Here is an 18,355-nt window from a genome sequence, read left to right as displayed (position 1 = left end):
CACGTAAAATAACTAATGGCGAAAAATCAATTGATTTATCCATTGGAACATATGATATTTGGTCTTGATTTTGTTCCAAGCATAGCCGATAAATTATGAACTGTGCACGTTCGTTCAAACATTCAACTACTCTTAATTGGGAATGATACGTACGAAATACAAACTTGACTCCAGTTCTTAAAGCGAGTGCCTTGGATCGGGATTTGTTGTAAAAAATAATCCATCCATTTTTTTTTGATTTACTCTCGCCGATCAAAGGCAAATCCTCTAAAAATCGCGCATTTTCCCATTCAAAATTCGTGTTAGCCATACCTCAAAAAAAATCATCAGTCGTTTTTGGCATGTTGTCAAGCGTTTCCTCATCTTGGTCTTTTCGCTTAATGACTTTTGTCTGTATGAAATTCTCGACGGATACTCTTTTTCTTTTTGGCGATTCTGAAGCCTGCTGTTGCTGTTCCTTTTGCCTTTGCTGTTTTGGCTGTGGCGACGGCGGCAGCGGCTGACTTTTTCTCTCATCAAACGTCAATCGATCGGCGAATGCGATTGAAAATCTTTTCATTCGGTGATAGTCATCGACGAAACTGTTCAATGTATTTGGCGGAGGCGAGTCATTGTGTTCGCAAATATCAAAAATGTTGGTAGCACAATCCAGAGAAATATTAAGAATTGTCTGCAAAGACGGTTGTAGCTGTGTACTTCGTCTGCCTCACCATTCAAGGCCATGAATTTGGCTTTCTCAAATTGCTTGCGGTTTCGTCGATGATACAATATTAGTGTTTCTAATTTTTTCTCGGTATGCTCTACAAGCAAATGTTGCATATCATTTGATTCATCCAAACGTTGCCCATCATTTGCTTCATCCAAATGTTGCACATCCGAATCAGTATGGAAAAAATCCGCATCGAATAATTCAGGGCAAAAACCATATAAACGGTTTAGCATTTCCACGTCGTTTGGAACTGCTGTTCCCGCATCGTTTCGTTGTACTGTTTCCGCATCGATTGGAGCTACTTCGCTTGGAGCTGCTGTTCCCGCATCGTTTGGAGCTGCTCTCATCTCATCTGCCTGAGAAGAATCAATTTATTTGGTTAATTTTTTTTTCAAATTAAGCTAATTCCGATGTCGAGCTTACGGCGAAGACGATTTCATAGTCTCCAAGATTTAATTCCCAACGGTCAGTATACTGCATATAGTGCATTTGCACTGAATCGTCCTTTTCGCCGTCTTTATCCAAACATAACCCATCAATTATACTCGTAAAAGATTCGAATCCCATTCCAAATGAAATCTCAGGCCTCTTATCATCTTGGCTGATTGTCTATTGATTTCTCCACGATTTCGCAATTCAATCGGATCTGCCGATTGAACGATTAATTCTGGTTCATTGTCGTTGGGTTTTGGTTTTTTTTATGTATCGGACCCGTACTCCGAATTGTATCGTTTCGGCGGAGTGGTGATTTTTGCGTTTTTGGTTTCCTATAACCTATGAAACTAGAAAGTTTTCTAATGAAGAATTTTTTTTCCTTCATCTTTTACCACAAACTCGAATATCACTTGTAGATTCAATTTGTTTTGATAGAATAACTCTGAAAAATAATGCAAACTCAGTTAAATTATAACATTTTCAAGCAACGTCCAACGAATATTCCCAGCAGTTGAATTAAATTTGTTATTTTCTTGCATTATACATACTTTTCATATGATCGATATCAAAAACACCTTTCGTTTGTTGCTAAACTTAAACAATTTCAAACAAAATTATTCGAATGAAAAGAAATATGTCAAATCGTTGACAGTTCATATTTCTCTGTTATAGCATCAAGTCAATACACATAAGAATGGAATTGGTAGAAGCATATAAACTATACATGCTGAAAATTGCTGAATATTAGTGTTGCCGCTGAAAATACGTATACATGGTGAAAATACACGACTTATAGTCATACTTACTGACAGCCTAAAAATTATGGATTGATATCTGATTTGGTGTGTATCTGCTTCATAGTTCAGTTTGCGCGCATTTCTTTCTGAATTAGTAAATTATAAGAAAAAACACGTAAATCTTTCGGAATCAGAGCGACATAAATTTTGTTTGCCGTGAAAAATTGACTAAAAATTGAAACCAAAGGTTCACGTTTGAGTTGTAGAATTTTATTCCATCGAATTGGTTCGAAACAAAGAGATTGATTGTTCGTTTGGGAAAAAAACATATCAGTGAGTCATTAAATTCTGTTTTCGAAAAAAATCAAATCACACTATTGGTCATCACGTTTTTATCAAATTATTTTATCGATATTTTTTTCTCCAACTTTAATTCCAGAGTGACACACTGTGAATTCATTTGTCATTGCGATGTCTGAACCATTGCTCCAACAAGCGGTGATGAAATTTCGCTGCAATTCGTGTTTACAGGTTCAGAAAATGTTCGACGTGGTTCCACGTCGAACCGGTGTTGAAGTTCCAAAACAGTTTTTCACGAGCTGTTACCATATATTATGTAATCGCTGTCGATTCAGTAATGGTCAGAATTGTGCGTTGTGCAATCAAAGTTGTCGGTTTCTCGGATGCGCGAGCCACATACCAAAGCACTACTAGCTTTTCTTGAAGCCCATTTCGAACGCAACGAAACAACAATTGGACATCATGAAGTTTCAGCGTATGCAGAATCGTATTGTACAGCGTCGATTGATGTTCAAACAAATGGAATTACAGCGTCGAATTTTCGTCGAAAAAACAATCAATTCGATCAATTGGATTTTTAGAAGTGTGGTGATAACGTTCAATTAACATCCCACATACATTTTTGAATTGAACGTTATCTTTCCACTTTTAAAAATCCAATGGAACGTTCAGAATAATTCCGAACAAATTGTGCGGTAGCTGTTATTTCAAAATATCCACAGCTATTGCCTACAAATAGCAACCACTAATAGCTCGAAATATAGGCATATACAAAATGAGAGCTCTGAGTAAAACCAACACTTTTCCTATACAAACAAAGTTTGTGGAAAAGTAAAAATGAGAGTTTTTTTAACATAAAAGTGTTGCCTCGCCCTGTGGAGCTTCGTGGAGGTCCGTGGAGTATATTGGAACATTTTGGTACATTTTGAAATATATTAAAATATTGTGGAATATTGGAACATTGTGGAGCTCCGTGGAGCTTCGTCGAGGTCTGTGGAGGTCCGTGGAGTATATTGGAACATTTTGGTACATTTTGGAATTTATTAAAATATTGTGGAATATTGGAACATTGTGGAGGTCCGTGGAGCTTCGTGGGGGTCTGTGGAGCTTCGTGGAGCTTCGTGGAGGTCTGTGGAGTATATTGGAACATTTTGGTACATTTTGGAATATATTAAAATATTGTGGAATATTGGAACATTGTGGAGGTCCATGGCCTCTACAGAATTTCAGCATATCGGAGCTTATAGGAGCATATCGGAGCTTATAGGAGCATATCGGAGCTTATAGGAGCATATCGGAGCTTATAGGAGCATATCGAAGAAGAATAACATTTTTCACATACAGAATTTGAGCATATCGGAGCTTATCGGAGCATATCGAAGAAGAATAACATTTTTCACATAGGTCCATGGGCTCCGTGGAGCCCATGGACCTCTACAGAATTTCAAATATATTCCACCATATTCCAACAAGCTGCCACGGAGCCACCGAAAAATCAAATCGATTCCACAATGATCCGAGCCGCGGAGAATTTTAAAGAAACCGTTATTTCCCCAATCTGTATTCCAGCTGTTGGCAATCAACCAATACGGTGTCAATACCCTGATTTTAATGGTCGCCTTTTTTTGGATACACAGTGGGGCGCGGAAAAAAATTTGCATATATTTGAAACATACTCGACCCCATAGAAAAATAAATCAATTTTGGCTACTGTCAATAAAGTGTAGGTGTGCCCAAATGGGATTAACTATAAAATGAAGTCGAAGACCAAGGTAGCGACGAATAAACATCATTACTCATTACTTTTGTCACTTATTATAATCCAAAAGTCGATTAAATGAATAAACATTCAAAATATGATGATATTGTTTCATTTTCACACATATTTCTGAGTTTTTTTGGAGTGTCCCAATGGGACACTGTCCCATTCAAGAAGACAAAATTTTTTTTGGCCATTTTTGGCGTGGTCGGAAATTTTGCGATAATTTTTTTTTGTAATGTAATCGAAGAACTGTCTTAGGGAAAAAGATTCCTTTGATGGTCCTCTTTCCAACGGTATATCACATTCTCAAAAATATTTCCAGAAGGGAAAGTTACAAAGTTACCTCAAAGTTTGTCCCATTCATGAAGACATTCCCTTATATGTTTATCATTTCACGATAAGAATTAAAATTGATTTTGTTTTGATTCAGTTTTACCCATGTTCGTAAATACCGACATTAGAAAAGAGATGTATAAAGCAAATGTGGATGCCCAATTTAAAAAGCTTTACATTTATCATATGGAGAATGTGAGCATATTATTTGCTGATATTAAGGTTAGTTTTTGTATGAATATTTCATATTCGAAGCAATCGAGTGGAGAGTTTTTCATCAAATTTCATTCTGGAAATAGGGCTTCACTGAGTTAGCAAGTAAAACTTCAGCACAGCAGCTGGTGAAAATTTTAAATGATTTATTTGCTCGCTTTGACAAAATCGCGGAGGACAATCACTGCTTACGGATAAAGCTACTTGGGGACTGTTACTACTGTAAGTAAACTTTGTTTAAGCCCATTAAAATATATTCCGAAATAAAACTCTTTATTATCTCACGACAATTCCACACGAAACCGAAGAGAAATTGCAATTGACCTCTCCGATTTTGCTCAAACTTGGTGCATAAACTTGGTATGGCCATAAACTCGCAAAGCCAAAAAATAAGGGTGACCTTCTCCACTTGATGAAAAATTATAGTGGCCGATATTTTGCGAATTCAAAAATGCGACCGTCTTTGGACATAAAGGTGCCTTATTATTTTGGGCAGTTGTGGTGAGATTATGCGATTTTTTCACGCCTTTTCTTTAATATTACCTCCCTAAAGCCAAATCTGTGCCATATAAATGCAATATGTTATATGCCAAAATAAACTAGAGACCAGGTGCTACATTTTAGGAACATACCCTACCTTCGCTGGTACCTAAGAAGCATTAAAAATGGTTGCATACTTGCAGGAGCACGTTTTTTTTAAACTGACGACCTCGATTTGGGCCAGAAGAGAGGGTTTCATGAAGTTAGAATGTTCTACAAGTAAGTAGGATTTTTTACGAGCTTTCCGAATATCATATTGGTTTGGGGCTAAAATAGTGCTGCCAGTTGAACTGAACTATTCATGTTCGTTCAAGTTTGTTCGAGTTTTTTATGAACATGAACGAACATGAACGATATTTTCTAATTTTCGAACGAATTGAACAAAAACAGAGAAAATCAAACTTTGAACAAAACGAAATGAACTGAACATGTATGTTCATTTGTGATTACTCGTGTTGATCGCACGTAAACATCGCTGAGTTAAGCGAACATGAACTCGAACAAACATAAACATTTATTTTTTCGTATTGAACAAGGTGAACTGAACGCGAACGAACATGAACGCGAATTCCTTAAAATGTTTGAACATGAACGTTCGAGTTCAGTTCAACTGGCAGCTCTAGGCTAAAAGCAGGTTTCTACCATATTTTTGCTCTAAAATAGTAATTTTTGGTGATTTTTCGATTTTCGGATCCTCCACTGCCTCTCTAAAGGGGAGGACGGCCCCAACCAATGGTATTTTTTGATTCGTTGGAATCCGGTGAGCATTTCATTAGAACATATTAGCATCGTCAGACCAGATATTCGGTGTGAAAAAAATGTATGGGCGAAAATACTGACTGGAACGTCACGCAAAAAATTGGTTTTTCGAGTTTTTCTTCATGAATTCTGAGTTAAGGTTAATGTTTATCATTCTCATATGAAAAAAGGTACCAAGACGGAACCTCTTTTTTGAACAAAGTTTATCTCTAAGTATCGTAGATCAAGAGCTATAGCCGATTTAGAGGGACTGGAACGTCACTTTTTTATAGAAGTGGTTTTTGAGGTTGTTCGGCATTTCGATGATATCCAGCCCCTCTGGCCTAGAGAATATGTATGTGAATTACTATATTGGAGTTCAAGGTCCAAATAATCGATTGGAAAACTTGCATTTACACAAAAATGTATTCTGGACTGTTTTCTGGCCGCAAATAGGTGACTGGCTACGTCACGAAAAAAAAAGATATATGAATACCTCTGATATCGCCAAAAGTTAGATCATAATATTGAAATTCACCTCATTTCCTTTCAAAACAGCCATTTGGATATGATTTTTCACTCGCCAGTCTATCAGGAACATCCACTTGAAACCTTCTTGGATTCGGTGACGTTCCAGTCCGAATTACGTTTTTTCATGATAAAACATTGATTGACATCACATTCACATATACTAAGACCTTCTTTTTACTTCTTTTCCATATCTTCTTCATATATGAAACGTTTACTAACAATATGTAAAAATATTTCCGCCAAAATTGAAAAAAACCATTTTTCTCTGTGGTTGACGTTTCAGTATTTTCGCCCATATAGTCGAAAAATCATGAAAAAATGGTAAATGGTGACCACACCGAATTTTATTCTGAAAAAATATCAACTTGCGGATAGTTAGGGAGTATCGCCGCTTTGCCTTCTCATCGCTGTCGCCAACTGGTACTAGCAAGTGAACTACAAACAAAATGTCAAAACAATGTCAAATTAGTCAACAGAAGAGTTGAATAGTATTTATTTTTTATTTATTTGATTCGGTGATGAAATCTGCATAAATTAATTTATGCGTGCAATAATTTCATCACATGCTGCCTTAAGGCCAATTACATTTTTAAAACTAAACATTTTTTTTATAAATAGTGCAAAAACATATAAATACAGAGCTTCTGAAGGTTGGTCGTCCAGAGAGGGGTTATTTCAAATTGAAAATTTTATTTGGGGGGTAGTTCCAAAAGTGAAGAGCAAAAAAAGGTCATCACTTTTCAAAATCGATTCTATCTAGTGTAAACCGCTTCGCAGAAAAAAACAGGACTAAAAAAAAGGCCCTCACTTTTGAATTTAAATCACAGTATGGGCGAAATTTTCCACATAGGGGTAAAAAATTGGGGTAATGTGCAAAAATTAATTCAGAGGGGGTAATTTGAAACTGCTTCAGAAGCTCTGTATAAATATGAAAAAATAATTTAAATATGATTCTTATTATAATCTATGATTTTCAATGTTTAGTAAATAGCTTTTTAGAAGTGTTTTGAAGTCATCATTATCAGTAACATTACGTATAAAATCGGGTAACTTGTTCCAAAGACTAGGACCTCCAATAAATAAGGAAGTTTTGTGAAAGTTATTCTTAGGCATATTTACTATTAGTTTATTAGCAGATCTAGTATTGTTTGTATTGATTTTAATTAAATTATTCAAATAAGATTGGGCTTCATTTATTAAGATTTTGTTCAACATATTAGCAATATGGAGTGTTCTCGATCATAAAGAGTCAATAAGTCAAGTTCATTTCTGTGAGGAGTTATGTGTTCTCTTCTGTTTATATTTAAAATTTATCTAATGCATATATTGAGCAGTTTTTCTAATTCATCACTTTCACCATTAGTTCCGTGAACATCATAATCATGATAAACTGGGAATCATTAATGAATTAACTAATTGCAATTTTATGGTGTTCGGTAATATCATTTTTAATGGATTTATGGTATTGATTGCCCCATAAACTTTTTTTTGAACAATTTTAATATATGATTCACTTGTTATTGTTCGATTCACATATTCCACTCTTTGTCCGTTTACAATGATATCACAGTGCAACACTAGTCAAAGGGCCAGGACTTGGCATATCGGAGGTGTTAGTACTACCATAGCTGAGTAAAACCCCAACTGGGTTTTTGAAAGTTTAGTAGGGGTTTTCGTTCTAACGACCTATGCAGTTTTTGGGATTCAGAGGATTTTTCAGAGTTGACTTCTTCAGTTTTTGGTCAATAACTCATTTAGTGTTGATGATAACATCTCACTGTTTTCAGCAAAATTGTAGTTAAAGGTCCAATAAATAAATTTTACCAACATACCCGACCCTAAAAATGACATTTGGTGGATGCTAGAGGGCCAAATTTCCGTAAAAATGTCATTTTTTCAGTTTTCCGACTATAACTCGCAAAGTACACATTTGTTTCACTTACTTTCTTTGACAAAATTATAGCCAGAGATAGATTAAATAACTCTCTAGAACATATTAACTCGAAAAAACCACACCCAGTCCACTTTACAGGCTGAAAATAAATTTTGGCTACCAAACACATTTTTGAGCATTTTTTGAAGTCATATAACTCCTCAACTGATCAAAATAAAGCAATGGTGTCTGAAGCAACTTTGTAGTACTGCTTAAGAGCTTTGCAGATAAAGTGCTAAAAGTACTAAAATAGTACTAAAAATGTACTAATTTGTACTAAATTGCCTAAAATCATTTTTATGGCCATCGGCAACTCTGAATGATGGAAGACTGCACTAAATCATGTTAGACACACTGTTTCGGACCATAGTAAACCCTAGGCGCCGATACTAGGCCGAAAAATTGATATGTGAAGCGAAAATCCACCAGTATAACCTATGAAAAAGTAACATATCAGACTTTAATCTTTTCGATTCAAATATTAATTATTCAGCTAAATATCGGCACCTAGGGTTTACTATGGTCCGAAACAGTGTGTCTTACATGATTTAGGGCAGTCTTCCATCATTCAGAGTTGGCGATGGCCATCAAAATGATTTTAGGCAATTTAGTACAAATTAGTACATTTTTAGTACTATTTTAGTACTTTTAGCACTTTATCTGCAAAGCTCTTAAGCAGTACTACAAAGTTGCTTCAGACACCATTGCTCTATTTCGATCAGTTGAGGAGTTATATGACTATTTCATATGGCGCTCGAGCGCCTTCAGCGCTCGCGTGCGCCCTCAAATCGTTTGCGCTCTGAAGCATTGCACCACTCCGCTCCCGGTAAAAAAAGTCCCTGCTCCCACACCATTTAATAGTTGGAGTAGTCTGTTACACAGTACGACACATGTTTTTTTCTCGTGTCCCAGGCGAGCCCTTTAGTGGGCTGAAAGAGGACCTCAAATCATGAAGAACTGCATCTTTACTTTTTGAAAGTTGCAACTTTACACCATGGTGTAATTTTGTCGTTTTTTGATATTTTGCGTTTTCAGTGTACAAATCATTGTCAAATGAAATTGCATGCAATTTACACCCATTCCTAGTGGTTTTACGCATATGATTACTTCTACAAAAATGTTTAGCGGGCAATTTTTCATGGAAATAGCCTTGCCAGATCCAAAGCTTTTCACTGATTATGTGAAATATTGTCCAAAAAATGTCCAAAATGCCACAAAATGTATGAAAATCACAAAAAATCGTCTTTTCTTCGAAAATTACTCAAATATACACTTTTCAGGGTTGGTGTCTTGGTAAAAAGTTATTTTTTTTTCAAAAATAAGGGGAGTCTTCTCAGTCGAAAACTCTTGGAAGTGATTCCCTGACACCAACCCTGAAAAGTGTATATTTGAGGAATTTTCGAAGAAAAGATGATTTTTTGTGATTTTCATACATTTTGTGGCATTTTGGACATTTTTTGGACCATATTTGACCGGACGTCCGAAAATTATTTTCGGTTTTCGGACATTCGGACCGGACGTCCGAATTTTTTCAAAAAATATGACCGATGGGTTTCGTCCCTTTGCTTTTCATAGTGTAAAAATGTCAAAAAAGTGCTTTAATCAATTTTTCGCACAATTTCGGCCACCCTAATTCTTCATCAAGAGGGGAAGGTCATCCTAATTTTTGGCTTTGCAAGTTTTTGGCCATACCAAGTTTATACACCAAGTTTGAGCGAAATCGGAGAGGTCAATTGCAAATTTGGTTCGGTTTCGTGTGGAATGTGGAATTGTCGCTTATTTAATTGAATAATCTTCACAGGTATATCCATGTTTGACTCTAGTAGCTGGAAATCGCGTCCAGATCATGCTGTTTGTAGTGTTGAAACTGGACTCCACATGATTAAAGCTATTAAGGATGTTCGACATAATACACATGCAAGTTTTATCTGATTTATATTATGAATAAAGGTGTCAAAAGGACAACATTTTGTACGTTTTGTAAAATAGTTTTCGGACGAACGGACAATTGTCCGAATGTCCGAAAAAAAATTTCGGACGGACATGGTGTCCTTTTGTCCGTCGGACATTCGGACACGATATTCTTCTCGGACATTTTTCGGACGGACGGACACGGACAGACAATTTTTTTGTTTGAACATCGGAATCATCAAAAATCTTTTGAAAATTACCCCTTAGTGTACTGTACACACAACCGCTCCTAAACGGGCATTATTTGAACGTCTGTATAACGTAATCCGTAAGTCAGATCACATTGTTTCAAAAGCATTTTTATTGGTTATCAAAAATCTCTTGAATTTTTAAAATATTCAACACAATCGAATAAAGCTGCCAACCAACTCTCAACTCTCAAAAAATCGACTTCTGGTCAAAAAATCTCTAAATATACACTTTTTACGGTTAGTGTCTTTGTAAAAAGTTATTTTTTCTCAAAACTATGGGTAGTCTTCTAAGACAAAAACTCCAAAAAGAGATTTTTTGAGGTACTTGTCCAACGACTGCTAGTGTCGAACGTAAATGCACGTAAATGCTGCATAATATTAATTTTTCATTGTTTTTCTATTAAGAATGGATGCATTTAGTATTATGTGACGTGACACTAGCAGTCGTAGTACTTGTCGAACAAAAGTGACGTTTTTTATGGATTTTGTTGTGAAATTATCATTTTTTGTTCGTGAGGTACCTCGAGAAATCACCACCAGAAATATATGAAAATATCACTCGATTTGGTCATGTAGGCACTCAAAATGTTCATGAGGGATCACACTAGAAGTTTATAGGCAGCAACGGCAGAAATTATTTGCTCAGTGACGTAATATCACTGTTAAACCGAAGCTCATCCGGGCGTAATTTTCTCATTTTGCTCCACAGCCGAAAAAACCTTTGAATCAAACAAAGAAATACGTCTAAAATATGACGTTAGTGGGTTTCCATCCAATATTCCCATATAATGACAGGAGTCCTACTAAACAACACACATACGCATGTACAGTCATTGGGGCATACACAAACGTCATAGATGAGTTGACGTTTGTGTATGCGCCAATGACTGTACTGTACATGCGTATGTGTGTTGTTTAGTAGGATTCCAGTCATTATATGATAATATTGGATGGAAACCTACTAACGTCATATTTAAGACTTATTTCTTTATTTGATTCAAAGTTTTTTTTCGTCTGTGTTACAATAGACGCAATATACGACACAAAAATCACATGAATTTTATAAAATGAAAACGGAAATCAATTTTACGTTGAAAATTGAGTGGAAATAGCTTCTCAGACATTTCAAATTCGAAAAAAATCGGACTTGTTCGGCTATATATAGCGTAAAATGGCGACTTTTTGGCCATTTTTGATTTGAGCCTCTCAAGCCACCAAATCATTATTTCGTGTGCAGCTAATGATCAGATTTGGATTTTTCGTCAAAAATTAGACTAAGTAGAGTCATTTTTAGCCATGCATTTGAGATTTTTTGGGGCTCCAGAGGGGAGTATTTGCGAAAAAGTAGCCAAAAAATCATCCACGCGAAATGAACCATACAAACGATTTTTCGTACACACAGCGCCGGTGTACTTCGTAGTGGAAAAAAGTGAAGCTTGCTTGTCACCAATATTGATGTTCACGGACATCAAATTGTTTATGCGTTATTTTGCCCACTTTATGCACTAAAAATATTAAATTCCTTGATTGGTATCAAATTTCACATATGAATTCATGATCACATCAGGAAAACGCCACTTTTTTCAAATAAAAAGCTAAAGCAAGATGATTTTTTCGTTGATGGTTGTTCGATCCTGGATCACTGTGATTCATTGATGATTTGCAACGCATCTATTTTTTTGTCGATAGTCCAACTAAATACGATGACAAAATATTTTTTTATTATTTTCTTGAGATGGCAATTGAGCGTGCTTTGATGATAAACAACACAAACGATAGCACAAACATTAATGTCTTAATAAATTAAGAAATAACCAGTTGCATTCAATCCTGGATCCAATTGTTTGTCGCCTATAACAAATCACACTACATTCAAAGCTGATTTTCGAACATTTCTTTTCTCAATTTATACCTAAAAATCACAGTAGAGATTTTATTTTAAATAAAATCTCATTGCACAAATGTTTCAAATTCAAGTGTCACACAAATACACGAAATTCTCGAAGAATGGCCGTATAAGTATTCTTTTTCAATTCAAACTCAATCAATTTCAAGAGATTATGAATAGAAAGAAAATAATCATCTCCGGCGTGATTAATTCAAAATAAAAACTCGATTTTTAACTAAATGGTGTAAACACAATGTAAGTTATGAAATTGTTCCACTTCAAATGAAATGACAGTTGACTTCACAAAAACTGCATTCAGCTGTGTTTAAAATGTCAAACTGCCGAGCGCTTCAAACGATCTGTTCCGTACATTCGACACGTGGAGAATTTGTGGATATTCCGAATTTACTGTTTTATGACATTTCAAACACAGCTGAATGCAGTTTGTGTGAAGTCAACTGTCATTTCAGTGAAGTGGAATAATTTCATAACTGGAAGTCTGAAAAAATCCTCAAAAAATGAACCAGACAAAAAATTCGGCGGATAGTGGGAGTCGACTTTTCGGCAAAATGTCCCAGAAAAAAAGTTTTTTCTTTTGAGGTGCCAAAACGAACGCGTACCCAGGGTTTTTGATTTTGTACGATTTTAAATATCGATGCACCCTATTAATCAATCAAGTAAAGTCAGAAATTCAATTATATTCGACCAATAAATCGTTCTGAAGGAGGGAAAGTTGGAGTTTACTGGAAAAACCAAGTTTAAATTAATAAATTCTTCGTTAATCGTAACACAGTAAACTGACCTAACCTCACACGAAGTGATTGCGATTGTTGTGTAGAAAAAAGAATATGTGCTAACCTCAAACACAGCGAACGGGCGTAGCCGCAGCAATCTAGTTCATCGGATGAATTATTTTAATGGTCCGTTCTTGCCCAAATGGTCCGTTGTAAAAGTCAAATGGTCCGCTCTAGATCGGAAATTGGTCCGTAAGTCTCCATTAGTTTGATCATGTTTTGACCTTTTCTTAAGCCATTTTTCGAAATTTTTTCTTTCAGAATGACTGAATTTTAACCATTTTTTACCGAACACTTTATTTCCCATATAAATGTTCTAATTTTTCGAACACTTGGTAGAGAACGAGTTGAATAAACGACAGTGCGATGAAAAAAATGAAAAATGGGACAAATAAAAACAGAACACAAAAGAATAAATTTAACATTCATTAGCTTTGTTTTTTTTTCTCCTCTGCACTTGATTAAAGAAAACACAAACATTGGAAACATTCGATTGCATAGTGTTTGATTTGAAAACCGTTGAATTTGAATTCTGTTTTGACGTTCGTTGGTACACTTGACGAAATTCGCAGTGTTTGTCTCTTGCATTCACACAGAAACAGAAAGAGAAGCGTATAAAACACACGAGACAAGAACGGCAGCTTTGTGTGTGCATGCACGCGCGCGTCGCTTACGATGTATCTCGTGTTTTGTATTTATTTATTTATTTATTTCACACCGCCAAAAACTGGCTGAATATTTTGTTTTGCAGGAAAACGACTCCAAGAGTCGTGAAAAACCTGATCTTTTTGTGTTTGTACAATATATGGTAATTTTATACAATAAATAGTTGTAATAGTCTTTCTCGATTGGTATAACAATTTGGTTTAAAAAGCATTGACACAAGATAACCTAACCAATACATGGAAATGAATAGGTAGCCGAAATGTAAACGGTCCAATATAGCCTAACTTAAACGTGTAAAAAATGAAAGACCAACTGAAGCGTAAAAAATAAAATAAATACACAGAGACAATGCAAAAAGATAGGCAGATTTGTTTACAAACAGCAAAAAATAAACAAAACAAAAATCCCCATAACTATTGCATGGGCAATATAAAACTAAATGGCGAACATGTTACATTTCTGATGGACGTTATGTAAAGTGGCAATGCGTGGATAAAGGCAGACTTGTTGACAAATAACGGGAAATGAACAAGATAAAAATCCCTCTCGGAGTCTGTTGTTTACGCTTCTCTGTCTGTTTCCTTGTGAATGCAAGGGACAAACAAAAATGAACAAGCGCGCGTCACAGCGAATATGCACGCAACCAACAGCTGCTGTTGAACAGATCTGTTCAGCAGCAGCGCTACATAGCCAGCAACTTCAATGCTCTGAAAAATAGCCATGAATGAAGTCCATTATTTTGGACAACAGGGTGGAAAAGTTCTCCATCGGGAAGACCTTTTATTTAGGAGACCGTTTAATTTCTTTTGGAGGCCGTTTCTTTTCTTTGGAGGCCGTTTCTTTTTTTGGAGGCCGTTTCTTTTTTTTGGAGGCCGTTTCTTTTCTTTGTAGGCCGTTTCTTTTCTTTGGAGGCCGTTTCTTTTTTTTGGAGGCCGTTTCTTTTCTTTGTAGGCCGTTTCTTTTCTTTGGAGGCCGTTTCTTTTTTTGAAGATTTTTTACAACAAGTGACCGCTTTATTATTTTTAGAGATCGTTTCCTTTTTTTCGAATTCAATTAGAGATTATTTTGAGGCATCACTTCTTATAAATAGAGATCAATTTTATATTTTTGAAAAAAAAAATCTTTTAATTTTGAAGACCAGTTATTTATTTTCAAAATTCATTTAATTTAAATAGTACTCCATATCTTTTTTTCTAGTGACCATTTAATTTTTTTTAATTAATATTTTTGGAGATTAATTCCTCTTTTTCGCAACCAATTCCAGATTTTCAGTAACCATTTCTTAAATTTAGTGACCGTTTCATTAAAATTAAATACCAAAAAAATATGTCCCAGCACAAAATTGATGTCGAGCTGGAATTTCTCAGTTTGCTGTGACTCATCGGCAGGCGATTGTTGAACGCCTTGAGTCGTTGAGTTATCATAGTTGCTACTGAAGAAATTTGCAAACAGGTTCGCCTGTTCACTTTCGTTTGCCGTGCGCAAATCACCAAGTTGCATGGCTTTTGGTTTGTTGTCAGTACTCTTCTTCGAATTTACATATTGCCAAAATCTCGATGCATCATGCTTGAGCGAGGATTTCATTTTGTCCACGTATGTGTTGTACAGTTCCGTGTTCAGTTTATCAAACTCACGTGATGCCAAAATATACTTCCATTCAAACGACTGATGGTAGCCGGATCGTCTGTAGCGTTTCCATGCCTTATTCTTCCTATTACTTTTCCGTACACAACGTGTCAAGGGAAAGTATAGGAATTGGTCCCGAAAACTTTTTTCGCAAAATTGGTTTAGATCATCATAAAAACTCATGAAACGCATAGAAAACCACTTTTTGAGACACTTTTCCGTTCGTGTGCCGTCGTTGTCGTTGTCGTTGTCGTCGTTGGTGTGTGTTAACACGATAACTCAAAAAATAATTGAGATAATCCAAATCTGGAAACGCCAAAAGTTTTGTATTCGAAAAACTTAGTTTAAGTTCGAAGATGAGCCATTTTCGATTTAATCCTGGGGTACTTGCCAAAAATTTCGACAAAATTGGAAAATTTCGACAAAAATTGAGGACAAAAAATCAATTTTGTGCAAATGCGATCAACATGAAACTTTCAGAATCTTATTTTTTCTCCAAAAAATGAACCCTCAGAAAGTTTGAAGCCAATAGGAATCGGTTTACGGGTACCTCTCATACAAAATTGTCGAAGTTTTAGTTAAAGTATCCGATTTTTCACTTTATTTTTATTATTATATTTTCGCTGCCTTTATTTCAAGAAAATTCACAAAAAATAACCAAAAGCACCTACAGACAACGCAGGCCAACGGTACGGAAAAGTTCGGGATTACCAATGTAATTCTTTTTATTTTTCAATGTTATTAGGAATTTGTTTTTCCACGGACATTTTTGTATCGAATTGACGATGTACGTAGGAATAAATTTGATAATTGCATCGTCGTGCAGCAAGTTCACTTTTTCAGTGATTGTCCTTCCGTGGAATAATTCGGTGAAGTTGACATTTGCTAGATGTGCATTGTGCATTCATGTCCCTATAGTTGGCTCGTTTGAAGTTGAATGCTTTTGTTGTGATATTGGCTTCAGTCGTATTGATTCCGTGCCATTCAAATGTAGCCATTATTGGTGGATGATGACCTTCCACTTTTTTCTTCAGTGCGTTGGCCTTATCAACACGCTCAATTGTAATGTTGGTGAAATCATTTGTAAAGAACAGATCCAATAGACGCTCCTTTGAATCATTACGTACCTGATGAACACCCATGCTCATGAGTCCCTGGATAAAAGTGGCCGTGTACTCCGGTGCAAATTTAGTTGGAATTAATATGTTGTCATTGTCACTATCGATTGACCATTCGACATGTGGCAGATTAAAATCACCAACGAAAATAAGAACATCCTCTGGATCAGATGCTATTTGATGCATGGCCGCTAAATGTGAGTCGTAAACTGATTGCGGTGAGTTTGGTGGAATGTATGCACAGTAGATATGGATGACGTGTGATTTAGTAGAGGCTTTCACACAAACATATTCCAGATCGTCAGCACCAGCAATTTTTATCTCTCCACTGGCGAATTTGTCATTTTTGGTTGCAATTAGTACACCACCGCCACGTTGAAAAAGTCTATCCTTACGAAAAACAGAATACGAATCGTCAAAAAATTCAGCATCATAAATATCATTTCTTAGCCACGTCTCAGTTAGAATTATCGTATCGTAATCGTTGGAAGAAGCAGCACAATAGAAGGGTGACCGGTCATATTTTCCCCGGTCATAACTTCCCTCATACAAAATGAATGGAGAATTTATGGCCGAAATGACGGAGAAAATTATTCCATTTCAAATTTGGACATAACTTCCCCATCGAAAAAATTTTTATTAGAGAAAATATGTCCAAAAATCAGAAGAATTTATATCCAAATGCATATGGACATAATTTCCCGGGGAAATTATGACCAAAGAGTCAGTGGAATTATATCCAATTGAAAATGGACATAATTTACCCACGTATTTTTCATCGAATAATTGTACATAAATAATGAAATTAGCGTCACTTGAAGCGTTATTATTGAATGTAAAAAAATTTGGCCAAAATGTTTGTTTGTTTTTGTTTTATTTGTTCACCGCTTTTTTGTTTACAACTTATTTTTATTTATTCACCGCCAAGCAAAAAATTAAAAAAAAGTTTATAAAAAGATAAAGAAATTGCCTAAAAGGCCGTCAAACTGCCAAGGGTTCAAATAGCCTTTTGTAAACGTGTAAAGAATTAAGGCTATTAGAAGCATTTAGGATTGCAACGACGGCATAATGACTGCAAAAGTCATCATTTGATTTATTGCATACAAAAAAATAAATAAATGAAAAGTTTTACGTCTATTCAGTTGAGCCATAATTTTCAAGTTTAGAAACACCAGCAAATTTCAAATCTGATTCTTATGAAAAATTATTATTCAATCAACAAATATTTTTTTAACGTGCATGTGGCTCGTTATTTGGGCTTGGCAAAGAGGACATTTAAATGTGGGTTCAATGTCACGCCGGCCTAGCTGATGTTCAACCAACTTTTCGTTGAAATTAGCTCTCTCACGCTCGAAGCATCTCAAACAATACTTGTAGTGCCCACATGACAGCAGAACATCGCTGGTTGCCTCGAGGCAAATCACACAAGTTTTCCCGGAGATTGCCGAGCTTCCTGAACTGATTGAATTGGATGCAACTGGCTCCGTTTCGTCCTCATCATCAGAAACACCATCGTCCAAAAAATCAAAGTGCTCGTCGCTAAAAATGTTGTTGTCGGGGCAGGTTATTCCATTTAGAAAACCATCAACATCAATTTGCTTCTTCTGCAACATTTCACTTATCTTGCGGATTTTTTCATCCCGAATGCGATAGTGGCGTCGTTGCAATGGTGGGTTAGCGGTCGAAAGAAGCAGGCCAAACTCACGGCTTTTGTGGAATTCTTCATCACGCAAGGCGTTGATAAGCACAAAAAAATTAGCGTGGGCAATGATTTTTCGACCGAGATATCCGTTGTATGCCTCCACGGCAGCTTGACTTCGTGTGATGAGAAGAAACACCGAAATCTTGTTGGCCCCTTCCTGTTGTAGAA

General features: G+C 35.9%; 1 protein-coding gene and 1 long non-coding RNA gene across 2 annotated transcripts in view; both read left to right on the top strand.

The window, feature by feature from the left end:
* Window positions 1-1,977: 1,977 nt before the first annotated feature.
* LOC129569892 (uncharacterized) lies at window positions 1,978-3,397 on the top strand. The gene is made up of 4 exons (XR_008688082.1): window positions 1,978-2,214; window positions 2,321-3,072; window positions 3,151-3,278; window positions 3,309-3,397. It is a non-coding gene; the product is annotated as an uncharacterized LOC129569892 (long non-coding RNA).
* A 982-nt stretch (window positions 3,398-4,379) lies between these two features.
* LOC129570239 (adenylate cyclase, germination specific-like) overlaps window positions 4,380-18,355 on the top strand; it is a 58,159-nt gene continuing 44,183 nt past the window's right edge. The window contains exons 1-3 of the mRNA XM_055449779.1: window positions 4,380-4,498; window positions 4,576-4,711; window positions 10,033-10,148. Coding sequence (XP_055305754.1) covers window positions 4,382-4,498; window positions 4,576-4,711; window positions 10,033-10,148 — 369 coding nt within the window. The 5' untranslated portion in view covers window positions 4,380-4,381. The remainder of the gene's footprint in view (window positions 4,499-4,575; window positions 4,712-10,032; window positions 10,149-18,355) is intronic.

Source organism: Sitodiplosis mosellana, unplaced genomic scaffold (genome assembly GCF_009176505.1).
Source record: "Sitodiplosis mosellana isolate CC-2019 unplaced genomic scaffold, AAFC_SMos_1.0 Smas_scaffold_47, whole genome shotgun sequence".
NCBI lineage: Eukaryota > Metazoa > Arthropoda > Insecta > Diptera > Cecidomyiidae > Sitodiplosis > Sitodiplosis mosellana.
This window is presented reverse-complemented; position numbering and strand designations above follow the sequence as displayed.